The sequence below is a fragment of the Triplophysa rosa genome, unplaced genomic scaffold, assembly GCF_024868665.1.
Source record: "Triplophysa rosa unplaced genomic scaffold, Trosa_1v2 scaffold248_ERROPOS105851, whole genome shotgun sequence".
NCBI classification, from domain to species: Eukaryota; Metazoa; Chordata; class Actinopteri; order Cypriniformes; family Nemacheilidae; genus Triplophysa; species Triplophysa rosa.
Window position 1 is genome coordinate 1 of NW_026634264.1, and position 26,022 is coordinate 26,022.

The following is a 26,022-nucleotide window of genomic DNA, read 5'->3' on the forward strand; positions in this document are numbered from 1 at the left end:
GAGAGAGAGAGAGAGAGAGAGAGAGAGAAAGAAAGAAAGAGAAAGAGAGAGAGAGTGAAAGAGACAGAGACAGAGAGAGCGTTGGAGCTGAAACTGGAGAGCGAGCGAGAGCGCGTTTTATTCTTTTACTCAATGATGAATAAACTTTCAGTTAATCCGCGGGTCACATGCGTTCCGCACCGGAGAGCACGATCCGTACAGATCATCCGCGATCCGTTTCACCACGATACCACAGTGGAGAGGAAGAGGAAACGGGCGTTGTAGAGTTGTTTGTCCGTTTAGGGCTGCTGTACAAAACATGGCGGTGAATTCAATGTGTGTAGGGCCGCTCTGTATGTAGATATAAACAGCTTATTCTAAGGTATTACAAACTTAATGGTTCATTACGTAAGGTCTTTATACACCTCTGAAGAAATAGTTTTGTATATCATATTGCATTTCCGTCAATAGATCCTCCTAAAAATGCCGTATTGTTCCTTTAAATATAGAAACAGGAGCAGCTGCGAGCGCTGGATGTCTCACACACACACACACACACACACGCACACACGCACACACACACAGCTCAGACTTCTAAAGTCGAGTCTTATTGTCATTATTTGTTCATTCTGGAGAACTGTGTGTTTTTTTGTAATGATGTTTGGTGATCAATTGCTTTATAAAGAAATATAAATGTCAATTGTTTCTGTAATGTTGAATCCAGTCAGCTATTGATGTAGCCGTGGTTTTGAATCCTCTCATGAATCTATGTGTCACATTCGTTCAGATTTGTCGTGTGATGATTTTCTGATATTCAAACAGAAGTTACGTCCACTTTTTGTCATGAAATGTTTGTGGGGTCAGTGAAGTTTTCCATCGGCTCTTGTCGATCTCTGTTTAAGTTCTGGTTGTGACGTTCTGGTGTATTTCAGGTGGTTTTGTGAGGGTAAAGAGCTGGAAAACAGTCCTGATATTCAGATCATCAGTATTGGAGATCGACACTCTTTGATCATCGCTGAAGCTTTTGAAGAAGACACAGGAAGATATTCCTGCTTCGCCTCCAACTTCTGTGGGACAGACTCGACGTCGGCAGAAATCTACATTGAGGGTGAGGACAAACATCTCTAAAAGAATGAGAGCAGCTAACCGTGAGGGAAAAATCTAACAAGCAAGTTTGTGTTTTTATTTTCTTAAAGGTGCATCATCATCAGATTCTGAAGGAGAGCAACATCTTCAAGCCCAGTGAGTGCCAACACTTGAATTGATATGTGAAAAACTCAACTCTAATCAACGTGTTTTATAAAAGCTGTTATTAGCATGAGCTTCTCTCTCAAAGTTCTGTCGTTGGTGTATGTATCATCATATCACCTACAGGCTTCAGAAAAGAGCTCCTCTGCCCCAGACCGATGTGATCTCAGAAACACCCGACACGTCTGTTCAAGACGCGACACCAACCGTGACAATCACCAGCCTTGAACAGCCAGCAGCTTCAGCGTCTCACACCCAGATGACCTTTGACCCAGAAGATACAGAACATCTGACTTGTGAGCTTATCAGCCCTCAAATAGCTGAGCAAGAATCCACATTAGAAGTCCCGCAGACGGCGCTGATAGAGCCCACTCCAGTTGAATCTCCAGCATCACCTCCAGATACATCAGACATACTGTCAACATCTCAACAGAGCAATACCGAGGTCAGTCAAATCCTGCATTCTCGTGACATGCAGTACATGCACTTTCTCATGCTGTGTGTGTTTCTCTTCAGAATCTAAATGGCAGCAGTAGTTTTCTTCAAAGCTTCGACGTAAGACCCATAATGGCAGCTCCTGTTTTTACAAAGGTAGAAAAAGCACACCTGCAAAATATCTGCACAGTCCAGAAACGACATAGATTCACACTGAATGAGGGAAGGGCTCAATATATCCAGGAGGATCGGATGTGTCCGAACACCCAGACAACCACACACAACAAATTCCCTCACAAACAGCACAGCCCTGTTGCAGCGAGTTAGGCAGAATAAGTCTTGTGTTGTTCTATCGTGTTTTTATCTGAAAGCTATAATACATGCTTGTCGTGTGATGCAGAATCTTCAGGATGACGTTCTCGCACAAGAGGGTCAGCTGGTGGTTCTGGAGTGCCGAGTGAAAGGTGTTCCCTCCCCTAAAGTGCACTGGTACAGAGAGGGAACACTGATCGATGATTCTCCGGACTTCAGGATCCTCCAGAAGAGTATGTCTGTGTTTCACTTTTACATTGTTGAAAGTCCCACCGTAACAACAGAACGTGTTTCAGCCTCCACCAACTCATGCATGAATTATTCTACATACTAAAATTGCTTTGGACAATCCGTAAACCTGCTGCGTCCCCTTTTTTTTTCCAGAACCCAGGTCCATGGCTGAATCTGGTAGGTGGAGTTCAATGCTGTGTTTTTATGCTAAACATTTCATGACTCTAACCAGCACCATCCTCTCTAGAGGAGATGTGCACGCTGGTCATCGCGGAGGTCTTTCCGGAGGATTCTGGAACATTTACTTGCACAGCCAGTAATAAATACGGCACAGTCTCCAGTATCACAGCGCTGAGTGTGAAAGGTATTTTCAGTTTATGGGTGAGATTAAAATACATCATCTTCTGTAGATCATGTTGGATGAATATTTTTTTTGTGTATCAATAGGATGCAACAATAAGAGCTCCAAAGCAACAAGCCTGATGACGGAATCATGTCATCAGAAGGTTCCAGCTACATCATCTTTGAAGTGTGAAGCAGATGTTCCTCTGCTAAACCACAAACTTCACTCGAGTGTGGTTTCTCTTGACCCTTTGAGCTCAAGCTCAACACAGTCAGACACGCAGAACGATGGAACGCGTACACCAGACTGCCTAAACTTCAGCGTACTTCGGCATGACCTCACCACTAGCCTGCCCAACCTAAACCCGCTCAGTTTTGGACAGCTCCACTTGGATGCCTTCAGATCTAGTTTACCTCGTTTAGACCCTCTCAGCTTCAGTGTTCCTCAATTTGAGCCGCTGAACTCTGACTCAAAACACAAACCTCTCAACTCTTTCTCATCACACTTTGATTCAGGCGACTTGGGTTTTAGGTCTTCCACAGTCGTGACTCAAAGTCACCCCAATGGATCTGCCTCCACCATTAGCTCTGATGTGGATGCCTGGGTTAAATCATCACAAAACGTTCAGCTTGGGTCAAAATCAACCCCCGACACCCCACCAAAAGACTCCAGTAACCACCATGAGCGTCCCCCTCTTAAGCCCCTACCGGATGCTCCGACCTCCTGCCTCAAAACTAGATCTGAGGGGCTGTTGGTCAATCACAATGAGTCACGCTCCAGTTCTCGAGTGGGTCTCCGGGTGACCTTTAAACTTCCAGAAGATGAAGAGGACGAAGATAAATCCAACAAAGCACCACCGCCACTGTTGGCTAAACCAAAGTTGTGAGTACCCTCTTCACTGTGTTGTATGACAACTTTAGAGTAAAATAAAATAAGAGATGTAACATCTTTGTTTGTGCCTCACACTAGAGACCCGGGGCAACTTCAGATTCTTCACAACCAGGTGCTTCTGGAACAGCAGCAGGACAAAGTCTCTCCAAGTCAAGAGTCTCCAGATTCTGACAGAACAAGTTTTGAGGCACCGTTTGTCATGCCGGTTCAGTCTTCTTCAAATTCAGTGTCTTCACAGCTCAGAACTCCTCGTGTCATGAACTCTGCTCCAGTTTCTCAGTTGATTTCTGCCTCTGTCCCTGTACAGCCTTTAGCGCCGCCGCCTCCTGCACCTGTACCCCAGTTGAGTGCATCTTTACCCAATTCTGTGTCTTTTCCCCTTCTTAGTCCATTAGCCCACGCTTTATTCAACAACCCCCAAACACCTCAACCAAACCTCGTCTCTACTGCTTTGTTAAATAGTATTCCACACAGTGTGGTTCCCTCTAGCCTCATAACCCAAACGACAGTGATGCCACCGCCGGCCCCTCAGCTCATGTCACCAGTGACTCAACTCAACATGGCTCCATTTTCCCTGATGCCATTCAGCCCTATAACAGCAGCAACTCCCATCATCCCTCTGCCTCAATCAAATCAGTTTATCACGGCTTTACCCACCCAACGAAACACCAACAGCATGATTAATATGTCCCCCTCGAGCCCCCCCACTCACGTATCTCAAATAAACATGACCCCTTTGCCGCAGATGGACTCTGTTCTTTTCAGTGAAACAGTCATGACCGTAGCTAAAACACAGCCAACGATAACACCTGACGCAGCAGCGGTAAACAACACTGTAACTAAGGTAGACACCACCCCGGTTACTCGCCCCGGCATGTTGATACCAGACACAAAGTCTCAAAGTGTTGCACAGATGAGTAAGGTCACGTCCCCTCAAGTGTTGAGTAATCCTGCACCTGCACCAGTGTCTGTTCCACCGCTGAACTCCACCACCCAGCCTCCTCTTCCTGCCATGATTCCCATCTCCACCCAGAGCTTCAGCTACACCAGACCAAAGGATTTCATTGCTGCCCAGACTCTGTCTCCCCTCAGGAGTCCTTCTCCAACAGAGTCCCCCGTTCCGATGCTTCATGAATTAGCTGCACAGATCTTCCCAAAGTCAACACGGGAGCTGACGTCACCCATCAAGCAGTTTTCCCCATCCCAGAGAAAGTTGCCAACAAGGATCCTGGAATGTCCCAGCAGCCCGCCGGCATACGTGTCTTCACCACCTCTAGTTCCTCCTGCACTGTTGAACTCAGTCTTTGCTTTTAGACCTCAGTCACCACCACAGGCTTCTTCACCCACCTCAAGCAGCTCCAGCCCCAGTCCCATCCAAAATCCAGTGGCCTTCCTCAGTTCTGTCCTGCCCTCGCTGCCAACATCTCCTCCCACCAATGCCATGGGTCTGCCTAAGAGAGCTCCTCTCGGGTGAGTAAACATTCCATCAGAATTTTAAATCGGACTGAGCTTGGACAAAACATTCTTTCAGTGTGACCCTGTGTGTTCTGGTCTGTTTTTGGTCCACGTATAGACCTCAAGGTGCACTGAAGAAGAATCCGAGAGGTCTCCGGTCCATGTCAGAGGACGACATTCGAGACAGCAGGGAAACACTGCTGAAAGATATTGAGAAAAAACTACGGTTTAAAAATGAATCACTACGTTTCGGACAGCAGGTACATTTTGGACAGATGTTATAACAAAACATAATTCAGTTCGTTTGTTTAAATGAGTCAGGGGTCATCACTGTGTCGGCGTGTGTTGAACACACTCATAAAACATCTATCGGTTTAATTATAAGATGAGAAGCTGAGTTGGAAGTGTTGAAGATGCTGGTTAAGGATCACGGTTTTATTCTCATTTTTGTTTAAGCACACACAGTATTTTTTGTTGGGTTTTTAGAATAAGACCGGTTTTAAAGGCTTATTAGCATATTGTTGTTAAACTCATGAACTAAGTTTTAAAGGGATAGTTCTCCCAAAAATAACATTCACTCACTCTCAAGTTGTTCCAAATAAACGTCTTTGTTCTGATGAATACAGAGAAAGATATTTGGAAGAACGCTTATAACAAAACAGATCTTGGACCCCATTGACTCCCATAGTAGGAAAAATGACAATGTTAGTCAAAAGTGCCCCAGAACTGTTTGCTGTCCTACATTCTTCAAAATATCTTCTGTGTTCAACAGAACAAAAAAAATGATAGTATTTTTTTCCTACTATGGTAGTCAATGGGGTCCAACATCTGTCTGGTTACAAGCATTCCTCCAAATATCTTTCTCTGTGTTCATCAGAACAAAGACATTTATATAGATTTGAAACAACTCGAGGGTGAGGAAATGATGACAGAATTATCATTTTTGGGTGAACCATCCCTTTATGTTAGAAAATGGGCAAAATTTCACATATTTTGTGTATATACAAAATATTGATTTCTTCATTTCGACTCCTGGCCTTTAACCATATGTCAAATAGAAATCACTTTAGGCTCAGTGGAAACGCCGTCTCGCTCTACACGTTCATGTCCTGTTTTATGTTAATATACCTCTGGTTGTGTTAAATGTTGCACCGATAAGAGTTAAATGAACTTTACTGCGCTGTAAATGCTCTGTAGATGTCAAACATCATATTAACACTGAACTGTGTTGTCAGAGTAACACACACATTTGTGGTGATGTTTGTGTTTACATCCTCGTCCTTCTCCTCCATAGAAGGTGAGCTGGCCGCTCGGATCAAACGTTCCCACTGCGACTGTCATTAACTATCACGAGGTACCAGGATCACTTTTAATTCAACCTTAGTTTGATCAAATCAAAACATTTCAGAAAACAACAACTCGACACTGTTGACATGTTGATGAGCTAATATTAATCTAATCTTTGTCATTCATTCAGTTGCATGGATGATAATGAGTACATTATCGTGTTTCACATCATCGACTTCCATTAGTGTCCTCATGTTTCAAACAATGTCTAGTACGGTGTCATTGTAATACTGTAACTACAGTGGCTTGCAAAAGTATTCATCCCCCTTCATTTTATTCACATTTTGTTATGCTGCTGCCTTATCTTAAACTACTTTAAATGATTATTTTTTTTACATTAATCTACACTCCATGCACAATAATGACAAAACAAAAAAATGATTTTTGACAGCTTTGCAAATTTATTAAAAATAAAAACAAAAATAAGTACATTGCATAAGTATTCACACCCTTTTCTGGGACACTTGAAATTTATCTCAGAAGCATTAGTTTTGCTTGTTGATGTTTATACACTTCGAGTGGAGTTAACCTGTGCCAAATTCAATTGAATAAGTATGATTTGGAGCGGCACATACCTCTCTATAAAGGGTGCAACAGCTGAAAATGCATATCAAAGTAAAAACCAAGACATGAGGTCAAAAGAACTGCCAGTAGAGCTCTGAGACAGGATTGTATCAAGGCACAGATCTGGGGAAGACTTCTGAAAACAATCTGCTGTATTGAAGGTTCACAGAAGCATGTAGCCTCCATTTATCCTCAATGAAAGAGGTTTGGAACCACCAGATCTCTTACTTGAGCTGACCTCCTGTCCAAACTGAGCCATCGATGGAGAAGGGTCTTGGTTAGAGCGGTGACCAAGAAGCTGATGATTACTCTGGTTGAGCTCCATGATCATATATGGAGATGGGAGAAACTTACAGAAGGACAAACATCACTGCAACACTCCACCAATCTGGGCTTTATGGCTTAGTGGCCAGACTCAAGCCTTTGCTCAGTGAAGACACATGGAAACTTGAAATATGCAAAAACATACTTCAACGAATCTTTCAAACTGTCAGAAACAAGATATTCTGTCTGATGAATCTCAGATTCATGCATCATGTCTGGAAAAACCAAGCACTGCTCAACACCTGTACAATACCGTCTTAACAGTAAGTGTAGTGAAACAGCATCATGATTTGGGGGTGTTTTCAGCTTCAGGGACTGTACACAAAATACGGAGATAATGATCATGAAAACCTAGCCCAGAACATTCAGAACCTCGACAGGGCAGAAGTTCATTCTCCAACATGACAACATCCTAAGCACACAACTGAAACAATGCAAGAGTGCTTATGGACAACTCTGTCTATGTCCTTGGTGCCCAGCTAGTGCTTGAACCCAACTGAACATCTCTGTAAAACCGAAACATGTCTGTCTACTGATGATCTCCATCCAACCTGACAGAGTTGAGAGGATCTGTAGAGAAGACATGTACAAAAATTGCCATGCAGATGTGTAAAGCTGTTCCAGTACTACCAAAAAGATTTGAGTCTGTTAAAGGCCTTCAACCCATTTTCCGAGTTGAGGGTAGAATACTTATGCAATGTCTTATTTTGTTTTATTTTTAATAAATTGCAAAGCTGTCAAAAATCAGTTTTTTGTTTGTCATTATTGTGCATGGAGTAAATAATGTAAAAAAAATCATTTTAAGTAACTACAAACCCGATTCCAAAAAAGTTGGGACACTGTACAAATTGTGAATAAAAAAGGAATGCAATAATTTACGAATCTCATAAACTTATATTTTATTCACAATAGAATATAGATAACATATCAAATGTTGAAAGTGAGACATTTTGAAATGTCATGCCAAATATTGGCTCATTTTGGATTTCATGAGAGCTACACATTCCAAAAAAGTTGGGACAGGTAGCAATAAGAGGCCGGAAAAGTTAAATGTACATATAAGGAACAGCTGGAGGACCAATTTGCAACTTATTAGGTCAATTGGCAACATGATTGGGTATAAAAAGAGCCTCTCAGAGTGGCAGTGTCTCTCAGAAGTCAAGATGGGCAGAGGATCACCAATTCCCCCAATGCTGCGGCGAAAAATAGTGGAGCAATATCAGAAAGGAGTTTCTCAGAGAAAAATTGCAAAGAGTTTGAAGTTATCATCATCTACAGTGCATAATATCATCCAAAGATTCAGAGAATCTGGAACAATCTCTGTGCGTAAGGGTCAAGGCCGGAAAACCATACTGGATGCCCGTGATCTTCGGGCCCTTAGACGGCACTGCATCACATACAGGAATGCTACTGTAATGGAAATCACAACATGGGCTCAGGAATACTTCCAGAAAACATTGTCGGTGAACACAATCCACCGTGCCATTCGCCGTTGCCGGCTAAAACTCTATAGGTCAAAAAAGAAGCCATATCTAAACATGATCCAGAAGCGCAGGCGTTTTCTCTGGGCCAAGGCTCATTTAAAATGGACTGTGGCAAAGTGGAAAACTGTTCTGTGGTCAGACGAGTCAAAATTTGAAGTTCTTTTTGGAAAACTGGGACGCCATGTCATCCGGACTAAAGAGGACAAGGACAACCCAAGTTGTTATCAGCGCTCAGTTCAGAAGCCTGCATCTCTGATGGTATGGGGTTGCATGAGTGCGTGTGGCATGGGCAGCTTACACATCTGGAAAGGCACCATCAATGCTGAAAGGTATATCCAAGTTCTAGAACAACATATGCTCCCATCCAGACGTCGTCTCTTTCAGGGAAGTCCTTGCATTTTCCAACATGACAATGCCAGACCACATACTGCATCAATTACAACATCATGGCTGCGTAGAAGAAGGATCCGGGTACTGAAATGGCCAGCCTGCAGTCCAGATCTTTCACCCATAGAAAACATTTGGCGCATCATAAAGAGGAAGATGCGACAAAGAAGACCTAAGACAGTCGAGCAACTAGAAGCCTGTATTAGACAAGAATGGGACAACATTCCTATTCCTAAACTTGAGCAACTTGTCTCCTCAGTCCCCAGACGTTTGCAGTCTGTTATAAAAAGAAGAGGGGATGCCACACAGTGGTAAACATGGCCTTGTCCCAACTTTTTTGAGATGTGTTGATGCCATGAAATTTAAAATCAACTTTTTTTTCCCTTAAAATGATACATTCTCTCAGTTTAAACATTTGATATGTCATCTATGTTGTATTCTGAATAAAATATTGAAATTTGAAACTTCCACATCATTGCATTCTGTTTTTATTCACAATTTGTACAGCGTCCCAACTTTTTTGGAATCGGGTTTGTAGTTTAAAATAAGGCAGCAGCATAACAAAATGTGAATAAAATGAAGGGGGATGAATACTTTTGCAAGCCACTGTAGATACTGTACATGACAAGATAAATGAGATTGGTTTAACCAAACCATGGGTTGAAACAACACATTTTTTCCCACCATTTTGTCCACAGGACCTCAGATATCTTGAAATAGAAATGAAAGAATGAGGACTTTAATGAGATGTGAGGCAGGGTTGTGTTGTGTTGTATAAATAGATGTGACTTCATTCATTCAGAACTCAGATGAAGATGGAGTTACAGGACACAGTTTCACTCTCTGAAGCTTTTCTGCATGTGTGTTCCTGTGACTCCAATGTCAAAAACACAACCCAACCATCATGGGTTTGATCTCACGGCACGTACACATTCGTGCACAGACACGCAGGCATATAAATATGTCGACACAGTGATCACCATAGCAACAGTCGTGCGCTCGTGTATGCCAGCAGTTTTTAGACATTCCAGTGATTTCTTGTGTATTTCTTTAAATGCTTTGAAATGAAGTCACAGTAGTGAGTCAACAGACCGTGCAGGACATGAAGAGCTGTTTTATTTAGAGAAGGAAAGAATACATGTATGTGGCTTTTGTAGGAATACAAGATGTCAAACTTTGAGCAGAGACTTTTGAGTGAGATTGAGTTTCGATTGGAGAGAACGCCGGTGGAAGAATCAGACGACGAAGTTCAACACGATGAAATTCCCTCTGGAAAATGTATCGCACCCATCTTTGACAAGAAACTCAAACACTTCCGGGCTGTGGAGGGAGCTCCCGTCACATTCACCTGTAAAGTTGTTGGAATTCCAGTACCAAAGGTGAACGCCACATGACTTACATCACATCACCAGCGCAGAAACATGATCGCTCACTTCTCAAATTCATTTTCAACACTCTTATTTGGTGTTTTCTCACAGGTCTACTGGTTCAAGGATGGAACACAGATTTTGAAGAAGAACGAACACTATCAGAAGATCAGAGAAGGTGACGGGACGTGTTCTTTACACATAGAAGCCGCCGGCAGTGATGATGATGGAAATTACACCGTCATGGCAGCGAATCCACAGGTCACTGACTTTACTGAACTCTTCTGTCATTGTCCAGGTGCCGTATGACTAATGTGTGTCTGTCTCTTTAAATCATCAGGGCAGGATAAGCTGTTCCGGACACTTGATTGCTCATACGGGACCCGTGCGAAACCGGCCCGTGGTTCACTCTCAGAGGTGACTTCACAACAATTTATCACTTTGATTATCTCTGGTCCTGAAGTCTCACTGGATTCTGGTCAGCACAGAGTTCTATAAAATAAGAAGAACAGAATCTTTGCGTTACACTCAAGTTTCTTGGGTCCTTGAGACTTTAAAAGTGAATAAAATGAGTCTCATGTTTTAACAAAAGGTTTAATCCTTTCAAAGCGTGCTGCTGCGTGTTGTGTGCTCATAACAGCGACCGAAGACCTCTCGTCTTTGATTTATGTCACGTAGAGTTCGGGCGCGTGTCCAGGAGGTGGAAGGAGAGCCGGCGCAGGAGCGATTCTTCCGTCCTCACTTTCTACAGGCACCTGGAGACATGTTCGCTCATGAAGGCCGTATCTGTCGATTAGACTGCAAGGTACCAACGATTCTGACAAATCCAGCATGACGACACGAACAAGAAATGTTTCAGTCTCTTCTTCTGCTGCGCAGGTGAGCGGATTACCTCATCCGGAGATCATGTGGCTCCTCAACGGAAAGCCCATTTATCCTGACGTCAGCCATCGGATGCTGGTGAGAGAGAACGGCGTTCATTCTCTGGTTATTGATCCTCTGACACAAGCCGATGACGGGACGTACACCTGCATCGCCGCCAATAAAGCAGGCCAGAGTTCTTTCTGTCTGGAGCTCAGAGTCGTGGGTGAGATCCGTGTCCGACTGACATCATCATCATCATGACAGAACAGACATGCCACCTCAAACACTGAAACCTGTTTCTCCTCTCATACAGAGAAAGAGATGAAACAAGCGCCGCAGTTTGTGGAGAAGCTGCAGAACACGGGCGTGGCAGAGGGAGCGCCGCTGCGTTTGGAGTGCCGTGTGATGGGAATGCCACAGCCGGTCATTTACTGGAAAAAAGATAACGACACCATCTCTCACTCGAAAGAGAGACTGAGGTGAGGTCACAACCGTCTAAACCTAACCCAATCCAAGAAGAGAGGAGAGACTCAATCTGACCCAAAGAATCAACCGTCTCCGTCTGTTTCTCTCTGATATCCCAGCATGCACCAGGACACCACAGGATATGTTTGTCTTCTGATTCAACCGACCAGAAAAGAGGACGCTGGCTGGTACACCGTGTCTGCGAAAAACGAAGCCGGTATCACGTCATGCACAGCGAGATTAGACATCTACGGTGAGGCACTTGGTTCTTTCACCACAAACACTTATAACTACACTTGAAACTTTCTTAAGGCTGTTCAGCACTAAATGGAGAAGCTGAATGTTTTTCGATTCTGTAGCTCAGTGGTATCAGCACGTCCATCCGCCCATGAGGAAAACACCGCTGACCGGAAGCCGTTACGCAGCTCTGAGCCATCAGGGTCTGGATATAAAATCTGCTTTTTCTACCTGTGACGTCGGTCCTGTCATGTTCTCTGCTTCTCGGTCAGAAAGTGAGCAACTGTAGACGCCTGCAGAGGGTTTAAAAGCCATCTATATCATTCACACACCAATGCCCAACATACTGACAGATGACTAATCGTGGATTGAAAGGAATAATATAGATGTATTTTAGTAGAGAGGAGCAGCTGAATGTAAATGCGTCCTCCGGCATTTCTTGGAGTAATAACAGTATTTACACGTGCACATGTAACCAGCTCTAATGAAAATAATGTTCTCTGTAGAACTCTTCATCTGTTTTATCTGACATGTCTATTACACAAGTAACTCTTAAACGAAATAAGACTCAACTTATTTGCAATGTTTTCCACATGAAGTACACATACTGCTCCCCTATAGGTTATAATAAAGCATGTGTCATTTGTATAGAGAGACTATATAGATTAATATATATTTTTAAATGACCATACTAGTTGTTGTGTCAGCTGACTTGTTTACTTCTCTCTCATTGCAGACTGTGGTTATGAATCTGTGAATGGAATAAATACAATTTAATAACCAACATGTATTGTGGATTTACCAAATTCTGTGTGTAAATGTGTGATCTGATTCTGACCAACATCAGCTGTAATAATCACATTTGATTCTGTTTAAAATAAGAGGAAAACTCTTTCATGCTGCATTTGATAAGGAAGGAAAAGGTTAATTTAATATTGTTACTGAAGAGGAAATATGCTGCTTTGGGTAATGAGTGATAAAGTAGGTTTTATAATATATTATAAAAGTGTTGTAAATGTTTACAAAGACTTTTATTAAATGTATTGTTTTACATTACAACCCGTAGAATATTTCAACGCAAATACAAAATGTATGATAGGTTTAAATAAAGTTATATTTATTCAAACAATCACAGTGTCACTTTTTTATTATGTCGTATTGTGAACAAGCTGTGCACAGGTAATTATTGCATGCAGCCTGATGGACAATGTGAACTGGATGAAGCTGTTTTTATTGTAAGATCATAACTGCACTCAAGCAGTTTTATCCAATTCAAGATTCAATTAGCCTTTATATTGACAATTCAAAAGAAACATTTTTAAATATTTAACATATTTCTGCACAAATATACATGGTAAAAATAAAAAGAAGGCTACACCCTTACCCAAAAACGCCGAACGCTCAAGCCGGACACATTTACTGAAGCTCCGTGTTCCAGCCGGACACATTTACTGAACGGAACAAACTCAAGCGTTTCAAACATTAGAAATAGCATTAATTTTTCTTAGTTCTTCGTTTTATGTGACTAACGTTACTCAAATGGCTGATGATGAAGATGACTACATGTCAGATGCGTTTCTCAACCAAATGTGAGTTGTGACACATAACTTAGTTGTTAAATTTTAAAGTAAAACATTTGATTATCGTTTTGTTGAACTATTATTGCTGGACATTTAGTTTTAGATAATGATATGATGTTGCTCTTTTAGTTTTAGATCAATAATGCATTTAAAAGCCTGCTGTGAGAGGATTCCTATATAAAACTGCCGTATTATTCTATGAAATATCGTTGATTATGTCTATGGGATGAAATTCATTTCAAAATGATTAACAAATGCATGCACACTGCACAGTCATCCGTGAACGTGACACAAGTTACACTTGTATTTTAGTATTCACAAACAAATGCCGTATGATTTGAATCTGTGAAATGTAGATTGTAATAAACATGAGGCGATTTGTACAAATAGAGACAGATTTGTGAATACAATGTTTTATTTTGTGTTCATGTATAATCATTTGCGCGTACCTATGAGAAGTTGTGCATTTGTGTATCCTGCAATTAATGCACGTCCATTCATCCTGTTCTGTGCATTCGGATTTTGAGACGTTCTTTACGCGGTTTTGCATTGGACAATCACACACAAACAACTTCAGATCCACGCACAACCGTGCATAAACTACGGCCTACCACTAGATGGCAGTCTCACGGAGCGATGCAGAGGTTTGCGGCATTGACTTTTTGATCAAAAAGTCAATGCAAAAAACGGCATTGACTCATTGACGGCATTGACTAGACTTTTTCATTGTCCGTCATTTTGAACAACGTTATCGTTGTGTTATTATAAAAAGTGTAAACATATTTTCAGTTCGTTTTGAAACTATGGCGAAACAGATTAGACGGTGGTGGGCGAATGGGCGAGAGTCATTTTGATGGATTACAATGAGGGTAAATTGTAATTCCCCTTTATGTCAAATTGGTAGCATCCAATCATTTCCTTTCATCAGAACGTGATCGCAAGTGACCGGAGGAAAGGGCGCATGTTTCCCGATTCATTACTCATAAACGTTTGCGTTCAGGAAAACGGGATCAGTGGAGGCTCGCGGTGCGGAGCCAGGCGCCGTATGGCGTTCCAAAGGGTCCTAAAAATATGGCGTTCCAAAGGGTCCTAAAAATGGCTTTGCAGCACACACTCGTCTCACTGAACGTGACGTCTGCGTCTGCCACTTCACTCATTCCTCTGCATGAACGTGACGTCTGCGCCTGCTAAACGTGACGTCTGCAGCGCAAAACGGACGGAGCTTGATTTAGTCCAGCTCCACCTCCTTGAGTTTAGTGAAGCGCTATCAAGCGCCTTTCTGTTTGCCACTGTTAGTTAAAGCAATAAACACACCGCCAAGTAATAAATACATGTTCGCATGAATTTTACTGATCTTGAATTAAGATTTTATTTAAACTAGCAACTAAATGCCTCTTTATATTTAAGGCTTTTAACTTGAGGTTATTTAACATAAAAATATAACTTAACACAATTAATACTTTTCAGAAGATCGCATGACATTACCTTCTTCTGCGTTGCTGGCACCTCTCCCATGCAGACACTGGCACTGTACCTGTTACGACCGCCATAAGTCTAGGGTTCAAAAGGAGGCACGTTACAGAATAAAAATGGTGTTGTGTGTGTGTGTCAGCTGCAAGACTTCAGATCACTCAATTAAAAAAAGATCTGAAAAAAACTAAAATGTCAAAGGAAGCAAAATAGTTATTTTATTAACAAAATTATTGAAGGGTTTCAATCTTCAAGAGGGGGGTTAAGCCAAAATAATAAACAAAAGACACTCTACCTAGTAGGGAAAGTAACTAACTAGACTAACACAATAAAAAAGAACCAAAATACAGCATAATACCCTACCTTCCTTACTAACAGGAGAAAACAAGAACAAAAGAAAATAAATTGGCACCCACCTCTCTACTAATCTTTTAACTTATGTGTTAACAAAAATGGATCAGTTTAGCAATTAATACAATAACAAACACAATTAAATAAACTTTAGGGATATGGGCATTTTTCAATAATTTCATATTTGAATATTTGAGCTAATAAAAAAGAATATTTGTTTATTTAAATTAAATTAATAAAGACGTAATTTTTTTACATTTTTCATAACGCACTAATATTATATCCTGCATATAGGTTTTTTAATGGTGAAAAGATTAGCAACATTAGAATTTTTTTAAAAATACATAAAAACTGGATTTGAAACATGAGCAAAGTGAAATCATACAAAAACCAGACATAAAAAACTAAACGAACAAAACACAACGATATATGGTTATCTTGTTCATTTTGTTTTACATGTTCTTGATAAGAAAAACAAACATATAAGTCTATTTTATTCTGTGAAAGTCTGTTCAATAAGTGGACGGTTAGCAAGCCGACAGCGGAGAAAACGCGCTGCTCGTCTCTAACTCCCGGTAACAAAACCCAGATCTGACAAGAATATCTGGCTTTATTCTTTATAATGTTAATAATAAATAAAGTAAACAGCCTTACCTCCATGCTGACTGTTAATTGATCCTAAAAACAAAGACTGAGCCATTGTAGTGCTTGTTTATTACGTGACCGTCATCTGAGGAAAAATTACTAATCCTGTTGATCACCACGGCATATAAATATTGCTTATATAATATTGTGTCTGTCTTGTTTAGCTTTGCATTGCATTTGCATCAATAAATAAAATCAACTAAGGTAGCCTAACTATGGAATTGCAGCGCGTTTTAAAACAAACAAACAAAAAAACATCCGTGCGAATTTATTTTCAGGCGAATGGTAAAAGGTACCAGTCTTATGCTACGGCCAAACTTATTAACATTAGTTGCAGTGAAATGTACATTTTAATGTTTCAAGTTGTTGAAATCAGAATTAGTTAGCCTAATATATTTCTAACAACCGCTCTGAACATGGAAATAAATAAATGAATCATTTAATATTATGTTGGTATTCTTATTCCAACTCATATTTAAGTAATGTTAACAAATTTTGTGGCTCACGTTTTTTAAAACATTTTAATATGGTGATGTGAGCCGAGCATAAAATGCGATCCGAGCATCCGGTGTGTAAACTAGGAACATATGATTTTTTTATATTTTCTGTATATTATAAATTCATTACAGATGAAGGGAAGAAGTGTTAAATAAGACGTGACAGCTCTAGGGTCTTCTGCAGAGGTAACTTAACCCTGTGGTGACGCAGTTTTTATTCTTATGAAAAATATGAATATTCGAATAGCTATTGCGGATCCAGTATTTGAACATTCGTGCACATCGCTAGTTAAGAGCCTCGCTAAAACCAGACAAAAGTGAACATGTTGGTTTTCCTCACACGAAACACTAAGACCTTGCAATTCACTAAAGCGGCGCAGTAGTTGTACAACAGCCGAACACTTGTACTACAGGCTAGCCCGATATTCCCTTTTTGTGTTGCACTTTGAAAAAGGTTGTTTTTATAAATGTAGCCTAATTAATAGTTATATAATATTAATGATAATTGCTGTTAAAAACGTTAAATTATTCAATGTTTCAAGTGCGTTTATATTGTTACCCTGTTGTTCTTTCTGCAGCTTCTGTGGAGAAAAACCCTCTTTTATGTTGCAATATTTGAAAAAAATATTATAAATGGTATATTTGTGGAGGTGTGTTGTTGGGTGCGATTAACCGCCAAACCGCATGATTTGTTGCGTATTCACCGCGGTAAGAAACAAAAAACTTACCGTCAGCCCTACCTCCAGCAGCAAATAAAAAACAGTAAACTTTCCAATTTAAGCACAACGCCTTTTTTACAAACCTGTGATATATTCTAAGGGAGACTACAATAAGAAGAGGGACCATAAATTGTCCATTAAACATTACATTAAACACCATACATTTCCATAAATGATGGCCCCAAGCCGTGTCAAAGGCAGAACTTTAAACATCTCACTGGCCCACTGTTGAAGGTTTATTTTATCCACGCAGTAGTGCAGTTTTTGTGCAGTTTATGTTACCTATAACCATAATTACAGCATACTATTTAATTTGATACTATTTAATTTGATCTTCAGCGTTCTTCAGACTTGTGTAGGTTGCATAAACTGCTCAGACTGGTCTTACAAGTTAGTCATCAATTTTTTTCTGTTAGACTGGTCCTTAACTTATTTACATTTACGCATTTGGCAAACTCTTTCATCCAAAGCGATTTACAGTACATGCAAGCTATACAGGTGCTGGTCATATTAATTAGAATATCATCAAAAAGTTGATTTATTTCACTATTCCATTCAAAAAGTGAAACTTGTATATTATATTCATTCATTACACACAGACTGATATATTTCAAATGTTTATTTCTTTTAATTTGATGATTATAACTGACAACTAATGAAAATCCCAAATTCAGTATCTCAGAAAATTAGAATATTACTTAAGACCAATACAAAGAAAGGATTTTTAGAAATCTTGGCCAACTGAAAAGTATGAACATGAAAAGTATGAAAAGTGCGGGGAAATGGTAAAAACAAATTGGACTACAAAAAAGCTAATGCATGCTTAAAGCTCATACTTAGTTGGGGGCCTCCTTTTGCGCTGAATTACTGCAGCATGCAGGCAATTCAGGTGGCATGGAGTCGATCAGTCTGTGGCACTGCTCAGGTGTTATGAGAGCCCAGGTTGCTCTGATAGTGGCCTTCAGCTCTTCTGCATTGTTGGGTCTGGCATATCGCATCTTCCTCTTCACAATACCCCATAGATTTTCTATGGGGTTAAGGTCAGGCGAGTTTGCTGGCCAATTAAGAACAGGGATACCATGGTCCTTAAACCAGGTACTGGTAGCTTGGCACTGTGTGCAGGTGCCAAGTCCTGTTGGAAAATGAAATCTGCATCTCCATGAAGTTGGTCAGCAGCAGGAAGCATGAAGTGCTCTAAAACTTCCTGGTATACGGCTGCATTGACCTTGGACCTCAGAAAACACAGTGGACCAACACCAGCAGATGACATGGCACCCCAAACCATCACTGACTGTGGAAACTTTACACTGGACCTCAAGCAACGTGGATTCTGTGCCTCTCCTCTCTTCCTCCAGACTCTGGGACCCTGATTTCCAAAGGAAATGCAAAATTTACTTTCATCAGAGAACATAACTTTGGACCACTCAGCAGCAGTCCAGTCCTTTTTGTCTTTAGCCCAGGCGAGACGCTTCTGATGCTTCCTGCTGCTGACCAACTTTATGGAGATGCAGATTTCATTTTCCAACAGGACTTGGCACCTGCACACAGTGCCAAAGCTACCAGTACCTGGTTTAAGGACCATGGTATCCCTGTTCTTAATTGGCCAGCAAACTCGCCTGACCTTAACCCCATAGAAAATCTATGGGGTATTGTGAAGAGGAAGATGCGATATGCCAGACCCAACAATGCAGAAGAGCTGAAGGCCACTATCAGAGCAACCTGGCCTCTCATAACACCTGAGCAGTGCCACAGACTGATCGACTCCATGCCACGCCGCATTGCTGCAGTAATTCAGGCAAAAGGAGCCCCGACTAAGTATTGAGTGCTGTACATGCTCATACTTTTCATCTTCATACTTTTCAGTTGGCCAAGATTTCTAAAAATCCTTTCTTTGTATTGGTCTTAAGTAATATTCTAATTTTCTGAGATACTGAATTTGGGATGTTCATTAGTTGTCAGTTATAATCATCAAATTAAAAGAAATAAACATTTGAAATATATCAGTCTGTGTGTAATGAATGAATATAATACACAAGTTTCACTTTTTGAATGGAAGTAGTGAAATAAATCAACTTTTTGATGATATTCTAATTATATGACCAGCACCTGTACATCTTATAGTATATCTATAAATCAGTTACATAAAAAGGAAGATGTCAAGCGTTTACCACCGGCCCTGAGAATCGAACCAGCGACCTTCTGGTCACGAGTCCGAATCACTATCCATTAGGCCACAACTTATATTCAACACTATATGTACAATAAACACAAATACAATAATATGACATGTGCCAGTAAACTAGTAAAACCTTGCAAATACATACACATTAAACAACAAGTAAAATAATGTTTGATAAAATAAAGATGCTAAAGCTGAGCTTTGCAGAAAAAAACAAAACAATTGCATGTAAACAAATGAAACAAATCAAAAGTCACAATGGAGTTAACAATAACATAGTAGTGCGCTGAATAATCTTGCTGTAAGCAATTACATAATTCACCAGGAATGCAACGCTACAGCATGGACAATGATGTACGTTTTCAATGATTATATCGGAAAACTCAGCAGCAATAATCGATCGCATCAGAACCATATAAACATCAGAAAGCAGCAATAACATGCACAACATATAATAATGAGATATAAAATTATTCTGGACTTAAATGTATTGCACAAACACATTACACAAAGCATAACAAACAGCATAAACTAAGATTGACAGCTGATCCTTGCCAGTGCGCAACACAATTAACAGAATGTCAAGGAAACAACACATAAACATTAGTTCCTAGCACAGACGCAGACGTCACGTTCATTGAGAGGAATGAGTGAAGTGAAAGTTAACGAAGTAGACGCTTGACACTCTGCATTAAGCCGTGTAGAGTTGCGTGTTACAATACGTGTTAGCAAAAATGAAAACAAAAAATTTCACTGCTACACGTGAATGACGCGTGACGTCTGCATAGACGCTTCACGGCCACACGTGATTTACGTGACGTCTGCGTTACGTCAACGTCTCGTCTGCGTCTTGAATTCAATGCAATAAATAGCAGAATACAAAAACAGTTAAGACGTGGAGTGAGACGTTCAGTGAGACGAGTGTGTGCTGCAAAGTCATTTTTTAGGACCATTTGGAACGCCATAGCGCCGCGCGTGTATAAACAAGTCATTAGACTATGCCGTCTCATCACCGTCTAATCTGTTTCGCCATAGTTTCAAAACGAACTGAAAATGTTTTTACACTTTTCATAATAACACAACGATAACATTGTTTGAGGATCTGATTCTGCAATGCATGCATCTGTCACTTAATCAGACCCCCGCGTCGCGTGCTCACACATACACACAGGCGCGCACAGTGGTGCAGTGTTTACAAACTTTTTTCCTTCAGAGAGAGCGATAGCGACTAGCGTTATTTTGGATAAACCTTAACTTTAAGTACGGGGGAAATGTTTCTCTGCGTCTTTTCCGTTCAGTGAGCGGCAGAAGCAGCACATTCATAAAACAGCATCTTAAAGTAACTTGTAAGTGAATTAATAAATGATTAAAAAAACAGCGTTTTCAAGCTCCTGTCATTGTTACTGTTATGATTATAAACATTTGTCTGTAATTATTGTTTTATGTCTGACAACAGAAACATTAAATATGTGAACGACTTTATTGGGTATTCAGTTCCGTAAATTCAGAGAGTAAACGCTTGTACATAGTGATGATGTCACAAACATGCTAATTAGCACGTAATGTCAACCTCGGACCATAGTTGACAGATTTTTTACGAGCCTAGTGAAAATGTCTATCGCAACCTCTGCCGCAAACCTCAACATCTCTCCGTGAGACTGCCATCTAGTGGTAGGCCGTAGTTTATGCACGGTTGTGCGTGGATCTGATGTTGTTTGTGTGTGGATTGTCCAATGCAAAACCGTGTAAAGAACGTCTCAAAATCCGAATGCACAGAACAGGATGAATGGACGCAGGATACACAAATGCACAACTTCTCATTGGTATGCGCAAAATGATTATACATGAACACAAAATAAAACATTGTATTCACAAATCTGTCTCTATTTGTACAAATCGCCTCATGTTTATTACAATCTACATTTCACAGATTCAAATCATACGGCATTTGTTTGTGAATACTAAAATACAAGTGTAACTTGTGTCACGTTCACGGATGACTGTCCATGCATTTGTTAATCATTTGGAGATTAATTTCATCCCATAATTGCACATCCTTAGAAACAAAATGTATAGCATAATGCAATGTAAGTCGCTTTGTATAAAAGCCTCTGCCAAATGCGTAAATGTAAATGTACTAACGACACGTGACTGTCTGTCTGTGAGGCCAATACAAATGTGTACATGCATTTGATTAAGTTTTACACTGGATCTATGAAACCATTAATAAACGTGTCATAGTTTTTATATGTTTTTAATGCTTATTTACACGAACAGCCCAGATGTTCGACCTGGTGTTCCGATGGTGAAAAGTGCTAAGGAAGCCATGAGAAAGGAATCCCTGCAAAAAGAGAAGAATATTAAAAACCGTCAGAAGAGCTACAAGGAGCAGGAGCAGGAGAGTCGAGAAGCAGCGCTGCAGAACTCCATCGGCACTAACAATAAAGGCTTTACATTACTGCAGAAGATGGGCTATAAAGCAGGACAAGGACTCGGCAAAGAAGGCCAGTGATGCTCGACTCTTGACTCCTGTAGTCCTCCTTAGTGTTTAATGAGAAACCACCGTATTTTACATTTGCGTTTTCTATCATAAATCACAACTTTTTGTTCAATAGAAAAGTTTTTGTATTATTCAGGCATCTTTTAAGAACAAAGTCTGATCATTTAAAGTATAAACTGACCACCAAATACATAAACATTTACCCCCTTGTGTCCTTTCGGTGATACCAGAACCTTTTTATTGCCACAAAATAATGAAACGTTTGTGTTTTTAGCAGAGGTGGGTAGAGTAGCCAAAATCTTTACTCAAGTAAACGTACAAGTAACTAGAGAAATTGTTACTCAAGTAAAAGTAAAAGTCACTTTTTTAAAAATTACTTGAGTAAAAGTAAAAAAGTATGCAATGAAAAAACTACTCAAGTAGCTAGTTACTTAGTTACTTTGTATCTGATTATATAGGCCTACTACATAAAATTAATATTAACGCCAATATTTTAATATGAAATTTTAATCAATATTTTTAATTATCATAAGCAGATATCTTTGCAATATACTAGAGAGACTAAAGAATAGACAAACACAGAAGAGACAAGCATTTCTGTACATTTCATCTAGTCCTGATGTCAATGTAGTTTACACAACTTATTTAGAATAATAGACCATGTCAAACTAAAGCATGAACTAAACTCAGAGCATTTCCTAAGATGATCTAGAACATCTGCAGTGCTCTCTTAAATGAAATACACATTTTTGAACAAAGCTCATGTTTTCTCGTGTTGTGTCACGTGTGTGTTGTGAAACGCTCTTACTTGTAAACAAACAGTAAACAGTGAACCACACGCCCATCAACACGTTTTCTTCCCTCTGTTCTTCAAATGTATATTTCTGCAAGCCCACGTCTCTGTGTCTGACAGGTAACGCGCATGTTGCTGTGTCTGACGAACAGGTTGCGCGGGTGCGCGCATATGGCGGGCATTTATCATTGCTGTCAAACAATATGACACATTTGCAGTTTTGATTGTATAGATATAGATTAATATCCACTTCATCCAACGCTCTGTGTGTTCTGCGTGTTCTTAAGTTTCGCGCTACAAGGAGTGCGTAATCCTGCTTCAGATGATTCAGATCGTGCTGCGAACTGAACAAATCATTTGAACTGATTCATTAGCCTATTCAAGTGGTTTTGCCCATTGTTCAATTAATGCTTTCAAAAGAATCGACTCAAAAGAATCGATCACTCGGGAATGCCCGTAAAAAGAGACGACAACCTTGAAATAAACAACGCGTTTTAAAAAGCATATTTTAAAATGAAGGAACGAAGGAACGTCACGCAATGTAAGTTATGTAACGAAGTAAAAGTACAGATTTTCTATTAGAAATTTACTCAAGTAAGAGTAAAATTACACACTTTTAATTTTACTTAAAAAGTACATATTTTCCAAAATGTTACTCAAGTAAATGTAACGAAGTAAATGTAGCGCGTTACTACCCACCTCTGGTTTTTAGTGCCTTGATGTGTTTGTCTCGATGTTTCCCTCAATGAGGACAAGTGGCGATAACGTAACTGTGACATGTCTTATTTAAATGAAAATACCCATTCTGTTTTCATGCTGCAGGTGCTGGACGAGTAGAGCCGGTTCCTCTGAACATTAAAACAGGTTGGTGTTTTTCATCTGCTTCATCATCTTAATTGTTGAAGACGGTTTTAAGGTTTTACACACACACGGTTTGTAGACAGAGGTGGGATTGGAATGGAAGAACAGAAGAAAAGGAAAGCTCAAGAGGAACTGCAGAACTACAGAAAGAAGGTGCAAATGAAACAGCAGGTGGAGAAGAAATCTATGGAGGATTTCAGGTGCGATGTCACATCAAACTTGTGTTTTCTTCATGTCTTGAACGTGTTTGAATGTGAGTTTGTTTATAACACAGAGTGCGAAAAAGAACAGAAAGAGAGGAACGTCAAACGCTGATAGACCTGAACAAGAGTCAACGGGCCTGTGAACAGCTCGACACTCAGAAGGTCATGAAATAAACATTCAAAAAACAGATTCTCATTTCCCTCTTCCATTCCATCATAAATGCTGAATGCGATGTGCTGCTGATGTTTCTCCCCCGATATCATTTGATATCAAATGAAATATTTACAAGCGGAACTGTGACTTGTTCTGTTTGCGAAACAGTATTATAAATGTGATTTTCTTGATTTTAGGGTGTAACTGTTCCCAGGGACAGCTGGTACTGGCCTGAAGTCCTGAAAGATGAAGAGGCGGAGCTCGAGGAGGAAGACACATCCGACAGCAGTGAGGATGAGGACGAACTGACTGTTAGTTTCACCCTCACATGATGTTTCTTTTAATAAAATATCAGATTGTCAAACTGTTATCTTCCTTTACAGCCTTCAGACAAGCTGCAGTTTCTCACGTCATACTTGCGAGGAGTTCATTCTTACTGCATATGGTGTGGGACAGCATACAATGGTCAGTAAGGGTAATGTTAAGAGGGTACGCACAAACTCCATATGTCTGCTCATGCTGGTAACTACATCATTACTGTATATAATGTGTGATAGTAAAAACAACATCCAGTCAGAATATTCAGATCAAGCATTCATTTGATCTAAACAGTTGTATCTCTTATTTTTGCGTCTGTCCAGTTCCAAATGAAAAAAGAAGATAGATGTCATGTATAAATATTTAATTCAGTGCATTATCCAAATGTAGATACAGTATGTCTATTTAATATAATTAGTATGAGTTAAAATAACTATATACAGTATATAGCTAATAAAAGAAAATCTTTTAAAGTATTATAGTCATATAGATTTTAGTCATTCTTGACAACTTTAAGCAAAGTGTTGTTCTTCAACAGATGAAGGTGACCTGAAGTCAAACTGTCCCGGTGACACGGCTGCTGATCACGATGACTAACCAAGATCCATCTGGACTTTACTTTTAAACTCTCTCTCGGTTTAATATTCATGTTTTATTTAAATGTCAAGTGTTGTATTGAAATAAGTAAAGATATTTTGAGATGTATTTAAGTGTTTGTGATGGTGTCATTCAGTGATTGGATCAACAGAGACTCGGGCAGGTTTCAAAATTCAAATTTAGCACGCGTGTGTTTTTAAATGTGAAGCTTGTACAGTTTATTTGGAAGTCAGGCCATGGAAAACTAAAATATCAGGTCATATGTGACCCTGGATCACAAAACCAGTCTTAAGTAGCACGGGAACATTTTTAGTAAAAGACAAAAATACATTGTGTGGGTCAAAATTATCGATTTTTCTTTTATGCCAAAAATCATTAGGATATTAAGATCATGTTCCATGAAGATATTTTGTAAATGTCGTACCTTAAATATATAAAAACTTTATTTTTGTGAGTGGATGGTCTGCCACAGTGCCCCTGATTAACAACTTCAAAGGCAATTCTCTCAATATTTTGATTTTTTTGCGCTCTCAGATTCCTGAGTTTTAAACGGTTGTATCTCAGCCAGATATTGTCCTATTCTAACAACTCATATATCTATAGGAAGTTTATTTATTCAGCTTTCAGATTATGTAAAAACCTCAATTTCGAAAAATTGACCCATAAGACTGGTTTTGTTGTCTGGGGTCACATATGGTGATTTGCACGTTTGAAAAAGCTCAATCTTCAAAAGTCACAAAAAACAGAATTTAAAAACTTTTGTTTGCGGTTATGCTCACTCAGCTCCAAATGGTTAGAAATGAATGACTGTTTATTCAATAACTTACTGTCTGATAAGTTAACGTTAACCCAGTGCATTATGAGAGAGGTTTTTTTATGGACATTAGTAATAATATCAAAACATAGACATAAACAAACACTAGGGGGAGTATACAATAGGATATTAAAGAAATGACACGTTTTTTAAGTGTTCATGCCTTTTGTTTCAAAGAAAATCTAATGGAATCAATGTAAAGTTCCATTTATTTTTAAAGGAAATAAAACAGTGTTTTCTTCCAGAAAATGTACCTCTTTATATGAAATTTTGCTAACAAAAGGATCCAATTACTTGTATAAATACAATTGCAAGTATGGTAAACTCTTTTAGCCAAAAAGTATGTTTCCAAAATAAAACAACTACAAAATTTGCAATTCGTAGCAATATCGTTTTGATCGTTTAGTA

The 26,022-nt window shown here is 39.7% G+C and overlaps 2 protein-coding genes across 4 annotated transcripts; both read left to right on the forward strand.

Annotated features, from left to right (window-relative positions):
- The first annotated feature begins 1,294 nt into the window (after positions 1-1,294).
- Positions 1,295-13,042, forward strand: LOC130550150 (myopalladin-like). Of its 2 annotated transcripts, XM_057327540.1 has the most exons (17): positions 1,295-1,672; positions 1,744-1,818; positions 2,063-2,207; positions 2,359-2,382; positions 2,453-2,569; positions 2,653-3,430; positions 3,518-4,909; positions 5,013-5,154; positions 6,189-6,248; positions 10,158-10,379; positions 10,479-10,628; positions 10,708-10,784; positions 11,046-11,172; positions 11,247-11,454; positions 11,545-11,710; positions 11,816-11,949; positions 12,056-13,042. In XM_057327540.1, the coding sequence occupies exons 1-17, from the start codon at positions 1,331-1,333 to the stop codon at positions 12,220-12,222; spliced, it is 4,326 nt and encodes a 1,441-aa protein (XP_057183523.1). In that variant the 5' UTR covers positions 1,295-1,330; the 3' UTR covers positions 12,223-13,042. The 2 variants fall into 2 exon arrangements, with proteins under 2 accessions (XP_057183523.1, XP_057183524.1); XM_057327541.1 differs by lacking the exon at positions 6,189-6,248 and having other exon boundaries at positions 1,296-1,672.
- Positions 13,043-13,360: 318 nt separating this feature from the next.
- Positions 13,361-25,876, forward strand: gpatch11 (G patch domain containing 11). Of its 2 annotated transcripts, none has more exons than XM_057327543.1 (8): positions 13,361-13,522; positions 21,652-21,878; positions 23,490-23,531; positions 23,608-23,728; positions 23,803-23,893; positions 24,083-24,196; positions 24,269-24,374; positions 24,742-25,876. In XM_057327543.1, exons 1-7 carry the CDS (start codon positions 13,473-13,475, stop codon positions 24,356-24,358), a joined length of 735 nt encoding a protein of 244 aa, XP_057183526.1. In that variant the 5' UTR covers positions 13,361-13,472; the 3' UTR covers positions 24,359-24,374; positions 24,742-25,876. The 2 variants fall into 2 exon arrangements, with proteins under 2 accessions (XP_057183526.1, XP_057183525.1); XM_057327542.1 differs by having other exon boundaries at positions 24,269-24,350; positions 24,742-25,874.
- The last annotated feature ends 146 nt before the right edge of the window (positions 25,877-26,022 follow it).